A 7,915-nucleotide genomic window follows, 5' to 3' on the forward strand; every position below is an offset into this window, starting at 1 on the left:
GTTAAAAATGCTTTTTTCATAACATTCAGTTTGTTCTGGACAATTATTTCAAAGGAACAAATCCCAAGAAGGAAAAATAATTATCTGAGGCAATAAAAGGCATACATATACGACACAACAAATAGGAACTGAAAGATTTAGACAATACAGGAAACATACTGAGTATGTTCCAAACATACTCAGTATGTTTACTACGTACTAGGTAATTGATGTAATAGAAAAAAACTAGTAGGTATCTGAAACTGCAGCCTAATGTATACATTCATACATTATAGGGACCAATACTGACAGACATGGAAAAAGCATTTAATAGAGCTCTGCCAGCTCTAATCTAATCTTAAAACATTTTAAGTCTACTTTTATGGTGACACCTCTCTTTTTGGACAATGGATAGCTGTTTGTGATCTACATATTGGACTGAGGCTTCTTTCACTTTGTCTGATGAATGAATGAGGAATGCCTCCCGTAAACCAGAAAAAAATATAGCATCTAAAATTTAATGGATTTCACCACTTACCATCCAGCCCTATTTCTGTGATTCACTCACAGAAACACAGTTCATACTTTAAAACAACAAAAAAATTAAATAATAGCCACATGCTCATGTATATTTGACTACGTAAGTTACAAGAGACTGACAGGGAGCAGTTATAGTACCTGAATATTTTTCCATTATGGAATCTTTTTAGTTACTTACTATTTGAACCACTTGGGCTAACTGTCTTCACACCAGATGTATTTCTAAATTGAGAGGTTAAACTAGATGCTTCAGCTATTTATCAGAACTAGAATGTGAAAAACAAAATTTTAGAATTTGGTAGGGATATGTACACGTGTACATAAAAATTAAATACACTTTTAAAGTTAACAAATCCCACCCAGTCACATACACTTCCTCCGGGGAAGATGATGGAAGGATCAACCACATACTTTTATTTTTACAACAAAAGTTATTCAAACGCTCAGTCATTTTCCCTTTATACTCTACTGCTTGACAGTAACTCTCATTGTTGAACATGCCATTCCCACAAAAAGTATTAATGCTCAAATGTTATGTGTCATTACACACAATTTTCCCTTTTAAGTCCATACCCAACTTTTATAGTCATTAGAACCCAAGCCCTAGACAGCAAGTCTTTTAATCACACTGATTCAGAAACGCAACTGATAAAAACAGCTCTAGTACTATTCCTCAATTATCTATGACTTAATCGGTTCATCTTAATCAAATTTCATCTATAAAATTCTCATTGTCATACATCCAATCGCTAAACTTCACTTATTACTACACTGTTAACTGTTCTTCAACAATGTGTGTGTTCTTGTTATACTAAACTGAATTCCTTATGCGGTCATATAAATATTTTTCTCTTGACAATTGTTCATTCTCCAAACATTTTAGGAAACCTCAATCCCTTTTTCACATGTAGAATTCTGGCAGCACAGAACAGATCAGAAATCTCATCATTAGAATTTAAGTGTGTAGTGACTATTGCCTTACATTCTGCATACGCTGCTTCTCAATTAAATATACTTTCGCAGTTTAAAAAAATAAAAGTGGTGTAATTCTACATTGATGCACATGTAATTCTTTATTCATTTTTACACTTCAGTTTATAACATTTTTTTGAATACTTATGTGTTTTCCCGTACACTCGTTCACTGGTAGGTTTTTCTGATACACAGCAACAGCAGCACCTGAAAATATCAGAAAAAAAATTTTTTACTTTCAAAACAAACAAACAAACAAATGAGTAACTTCCAATCAAAACTTCTATCTGAGATATAAATTGCTAAATGCAAACACAACCTAGGAAAAAAAATGGTCAAAGGTGGCTTTGCATTTTCATATAAACATTAGGTATGTGAATTTGTATTCACACAACTCATTTACAGACATGAACATATATTTAAGGGCACAATATGTGTTGTAATAGGGTTGCAATTTGTGCTACAGTTAAGGTTTTCTGAAACAGAAAGCTCTATGGTATCCGTGGTATACAATGCATTTTGTACAATGATGATGAAAACTCATTCATCCTAATGGCTAAATTGTACACATTGATTAGAGGAAGCACAACTGAAACGCTTAGTGAAATACATGCAATTCTTCTAGAATTTTGATCATCAGGTGCGATGAGCAGCTAAAATCATATAAACCTTTTAATAATATCATCAACCTCCATGTTAAAACTTGCTAAAATGCTGTGTCCTGCTGCTTTCATTAAGTGAAGGAATTCATTCTTCCATTGGTTAGAAATCTTTCATAGCCAGTAATTTCCAGTTTATATCTAACCATTCTACATCAACGCTGTCTTTTGGCCTAGATATTTTTTTCTTCTTGCTTAGTCCAAAGTTACAGATATACTTACAAAGTTCACTTCTATTCTCTCATCTTTTGTTTGTCTAGATGAAGCCAACTGATTTTTATCTTATTGATAAAACAGGATTTTCAGTTCTATGATCATTTTCAGAACACCAGTCTGTACCTCTTCTAGTTTTAATTCATCCCTCCTGATTACTTAAAAAATATCACATTGGTATATCACTTGCTTTGATAGAAATAACTCACATTGTGCAGTTTATGATTGTAATTATCTTTTAGACCACATCATGGGGGTAGATTCATATTACTCTGACTTCCAGATTTTTTCTTCTGTCATTTCTGCTATTCTAGTTTAGGGCAGAAAATTTGGAGCAATTTTAAAGTGCAAAATCTTGCCTTTTGTATTCAAAATGTTATGACATTTCTATTATTCCAATCCAAACCACGTAATTCTTGCTATATGATATGCCTGCTCTCCTCCAAACTTAAGGTCACCAGCAACTTTTATTCATATGCTAAATAGGACTATGCTGAAGACATTAAATGGGCAGACTCTACCTATACGCAACTTCCAGTTTTACAGTCCTTTCAAAACAATCCACTGCCATTTCCCATTAGCAATTCTTTACATTATGCATCCTACTTAATTTCTCATATGGCACTATATACTGAATCTTTTTATGAAATACAGATTAAATCTACTTTATTTCTTTTGTCAATAAATTATTTTATTAAAAAATATGCAGTTACCCCAGCAAAATCTACCGTTAGGACACCAAAGGTATTTTTTTTATTGCTATGCGTTTGCTTATACTATGTTATAATTTGTTTCCTAGGTCCCACATACTGCAACTGTTGCACACAGCACCTCCTGGGGCTCTCCTTCAAACACATTTGTTACTTTCAATCACATGGCGTCATTCTTTCCCTCACAGGTTTATTAAGAGTCTTTGCTAAAAAGACAGGTTTGATACTTCTAATATTTTCATAATTGAGACCTAGGTTAGTTTTCCCATCAGGTTTCTAGTGGCAAGACATTGTTGATGTAAGGCCATTGATTAAACACGTGACTGTGCTGGTTCTGACAGAACCTGGCTGAATCACACTTCAGAGCCTATTGCCTAGCCTGTACTTACTCACTGGGAATTTAAATTAAAAATTCTCAGGAATTAGGATCTTAAACATTATTTCCAAAGCATGGTTACCTCCACAAAGGAATTCAGGAGCCTAAGTGGCACTTCAAGCACTTGGTATCCACAAGTTGCTCAATTTTTTGCTGTTCACATGCTGTCCTTAGATTTTTATCTGATAACATCCAGAAGTACTGGACTTTCCACTGGTATGATGGGCATGCACGCATGCATGAACCCACAATGTTGCCTCAAATTCTGGCATAAGTGGGCATAACTACCTGAAGTATAAGCAAGGCTTGTCAGGACTCCCATATGATGAACCCTCCTATGTACCTTGCCTATGACGCCTGGTCTCATAAGCATTCTTAAAACATGAAAGACCACCAGAAATTAATCTTTCCTAATATTTTGCATAGGCACCTTAGTTCACCATTAACCTACTGTTAAGGCACTCATGTGACATGCAGATCAGTTTTTAAATCCCAGATCTGCTCAACTTGGACGAGCAAGACATCTTTCCCTGTTTCTTTCTCTCCCAAATAAGTTAACAGTTGTACCTGCTTGTGTACCTAACTCTAGGAAAGGACTCCAAACTGAGAATCTTGAGAGAAGACTTCGGCCTTACTCCTTGGGCAGGCGAATATTCAGTTTATACTTCCTTAGCATTTCTAGGCAGCTTCTCATTCAGTGTACTCTGGTGGACTAAGCGAACTACTTCTTGCACTGAGTGTTTAGGGAGCCTTAGAGCCTACATGAGGCTATGGATTCTTATACGTGGCAAAGGATGTACAGGTTTGGCTGTCCAAAATTACATGGCACCAAATATTTTAGCCTGGAGATTGAGTCTTTTTTTATTCACTTAGTCTGTGTTTCACACAAGGAAATAAACCTCCTGTGTAACGTAGACAATCTGACTGTGTAGGTCAGGATATGAACTGGGCAGACCACATATTACTCCTGATCTATGTGCCCAGGCTTTCTCCCTGCAAAAAACATGTTCCTGTAACCTGAAGAATCAGCACTGGAGAATATGTGGACCACACCCAGCTCTCATTCTGAAATGTAGTTTGGATAAATCCAGGGCATACCCAGACTGAGAGAGCACTCTGAGATTTCAGACCACAGACCTCAGAAATACTGAACATCCTGGAAATCAACAGGAACTCAAACACAGACACATAAGTCAGTTTTGAAGCTAAGATGCACCGTTCAAAATTTTACCTTTTGTGTTATTATCTAAACTTTTATCATCAAATTCTGTTGCATTCTGCTACTATAATTACATATTTAAAAAATGTGGCTTTTCCCTGGCCCCCACCATGTTTAGTTGCTAGATGATTCTGTCTGCTCATATTTGCATTCACGATCTTTTTGTGAACTGCAGATACCATTTTGTGACCAATCTTTTTTTTAAGTAGGTACATAGTACAGGTTGAAAGAAAGAAAAAATGTAAAAAAAAAAAGAAAAAAGCTATATTGACTTTACCGGGAAATTCCAACTTTTAAGGCACTCATCAGTTATGATGATAACTAATACTATTAATACTCATTTTTTTTTTATTGTACAGCTGTTTAACTGTGCATGATTAGAAGCAGTTATATATTCAAGCTTGATTATTTTCATGCAAATACATGGCTGGCTAATGGGGAGAACAGCTGCTGCTTAGCAACTGGAGGAACAGGGAAAGGGGGTGACTTGCTTTAAACATAAAACTGTATGGAACCTTAGAGAGAGTACATACAGAGTTTGGAGATACCAGGGAAAATGGTGCTAGTGCTTTCTAACCATGCTGTCTCCTTTTGCAATTACTGACATCCTAGGAGGTCAGCATTTTCTGGTAATAAAGGATAAACTACAAGAAAATTTATATATAGTAGACGCATACAAACACGTGGGCATGAACAACAAATAAAACAAGCGCTAAAGACAAACGCTGACACAGAAGCTGAAATGGAGGAAATCCAGAAACAGACTTTGTGTCTGTCACCTATGGTGAAGGTTAAAAGACATTTAGACTTCAGCAACTTATCCTAGCGATGCACTAAGCTACCACAAGCCAAGACTGGTGGAAGGAGTCTTTTTCTTCCTGCTGCTCAGACTCAGCCCCTGAACTGTCTCCTCCACTGTGCAAGCACAGGCTTTCACACCCCTACATAATGAGGCAGATCAGGGACCTGATCAAGGTTAAAACTAACCCATATTTTTTAGTTGAACCACTTTTACCTGGATCAGTTTCTGAATCCAGCTTATTAGGCAGCTATTCAAATGCTCGCACTGACATGAGGAGGAGGGCAGCGGACCTCCCGTGACAGTGCTGACTCAAATCTTTTCTGAAAATATATTCTTACCTTGGTGTGACCCTGCAGACTACCTTCTTTATTTGACTAGAGGAAGAATTTGAAAGCAGAAGTGTGCTCTAAGAAATTAAGAGAAACTGAAAAGGTACAGCCCAGAAAGCATGCAAGTTCCATATAAATGTGTCCTTGACTATAAGACTGCCACTTGGATCAAGCTATTTACATCAAAAAGGAAAGTCACTTCTTTATGCTTCTAAAAAGCTAGTTATTCCAGCTATCTACACTATTCTATCATGGATAATTGCTTTCTCTAGCAGGACTACCAGATATGAACTTGTGACTACACCTCATGCACCACTGTCACGGTTGAACCCCAACCAGCAGCTAGAACCATGCAGCTGCTCACACAGTTCTTCGTCTTCCCCCCAGAAGGGCAGGGAGAAGAGGCACCAAAGGAGGGGAAAGGGAAAGAAAAAAACCTCCTGGATTGAGATAAAGACACTTCAATAGAACAATAACAGAAAAGGAGAATAACAACAATAATAATAATGACACAAGTCACTCTCACCACCTCGTGAACTGGACAGTGACAGGTATCCCCTAGTACAGAAGTGGACTACTGATGTCATAGTATCTTAAACTCATGCAGGAAGGGCAACAGAGCACGTTTGCCAGTGTTCAAAGACATTAAGCCATCATCAGTGAACATTAAGTCATCAGTGAACTAAGCAGTGATGGGAAGACACAATGCTTACGAAGATGATTATGCAAACAGACAGATGACAGAGCACAGAATGGAGTAACACAAGAACAGAGCAGCGTACCTACTAAAGTCCTATGGAAAATGAGGGAAATGTAGTAGTGAAGCAGCAGTACAAAATGTATTCAAATAACAAGAGTTAGAGATGCTACTTGTTAACATGATTCACCAGTAACCTCCTAGTGATTTATTAGCCTTTGTGAAATTTAAGTATTCATGAGTAATCTTGCAGTTCGAAAGATTTTCCAAATATTAGCCTTAGAAATGTAAATAACCATCAAAAAATTAAAGTTGTAGCTCGGTTAGCTCGGTATCTTTAGATACAACAAAAAGAGTTTGGGTTTCAAACCTATTTCAACTACTTCTGTGAAGCAAGATTTCTTGATGACTAGGTGATTTGACTTTTTTTTTCTGTTTGCATAAAAATGAGTTTTAAGAGAAAAACAGAAACGAGCTAAAGAAAATAAACCGCTTACAAAGAAAGAGTAGGAAACCAGTAACCCTTGAATAGACAGGCAAGCTTCCTGTTCATTACAATGAAAAAATGAAGGGTAGCAACTGCCTGACCTGTCTTTTGTTCAAATCTAAAACCAAAACATATGTAAGCAAAATGTGAAACATATGTTTTACACATTGAACTTTTGTCAGATTTTATAGATTTGTACATGTCTCATATCATCCAGTCTTGCACGCATATGTAACAATATCATTCTAAGTATACGTAAGAATATTTGGCCTTTTTATAGACTAATCTTCCACGCTGCCAACTCTCTCAATATTTGGTGGGTTTTTTTTTTTTCCTCAAATCCTCAGCTCTGAGACAAAGAGACTGCCACAGGAATCCCAACAATGGTTATCATTTTAAATGAAAACCTGCATGAGAGAGCTAGAAAACGTAGAATGCACTCTCTCCTCGCCCAAGGACTAAATAAGAGAAACCTAAACCCCCGTGTTTTTTACCCAAATGAGTGATGGTGGGCAGGGAGGCACCTAGCTCTCAGGACTCACTTCCTCCCGGTTAACACAGGCTTCCGAGGAAAACCTGCCTCGGCCGCTTCTGCTGGGGTTCAAGAAGCCGGGAGCCAGACCCCAACCGGAGAGGGTTGCGGTACGACGGGAGGCCGCCCCCGGTAACAGCGCGGGCAACCCCCAGCCCGACCTTTAGTCCCGGGTGGCAGGAAGATAACGGGCAACCACGGAGAGAGGGGGAGGCGAGCGGGACAAAAAAGGGAACGTGGTGGCCGTGAGGGACAGGAGCGCGATGGCGGAGGTCACTGCGAAAAAGAGGCGGGAAGAGGAGAAGGAGGAGGATGCCGGCGAGGCGGGGCTGAGCCTCCCCGGCGGGCCGTCGGGGAGGTTACCGACAGGAGGCGGCCGCGGCCCGGCCCGGCCCGGCCC

At 38.3% G+C, this 7,915-nt stretch overlaps 1 protein-coding gene across 1 annotated transcript in view; it reads left to right on the plus strand.

The window, feature by feature from the left end:
• The first annotated feature begins 7,778 nt into the window (after positions 1 to 7,778).
• The window catches only part of REV3L (REV3 like, DNA directed polymerase zeta catalytic subunit), a 114,277-nt gene continuing 114,140 nt past the window's right edge, over positions 7,779 to 7,915 (plus strand). Inside the window, exon 1 of the mRNA XM_014964432.1 lies at positions 7,779 to 7,873. Coding sequence (XP_014819918.1) covers positions 7,779 to 7,873 — 95 coding nt within the window. The remainder of the gene's footprint in view (positions 7,874 to 7,915) is intronic.

Source organism: Calidris pugnax, unplaced genomic scaffold (genome assembly GCF_001431845.1).
Source record: "Calidris pugnax isolate Ruff unplaced genomic scaffold, ASM143184v1 scaffold219, whole genome shotgun sequence".
In the NCBI taxonomy this organism is placed as follows: domain Eukaryota; kingdom Metazoa; phylum Chordata; class Aves; order Charadriiformes; family Scolopacidae; genus Calidris; species Calidris pugnax.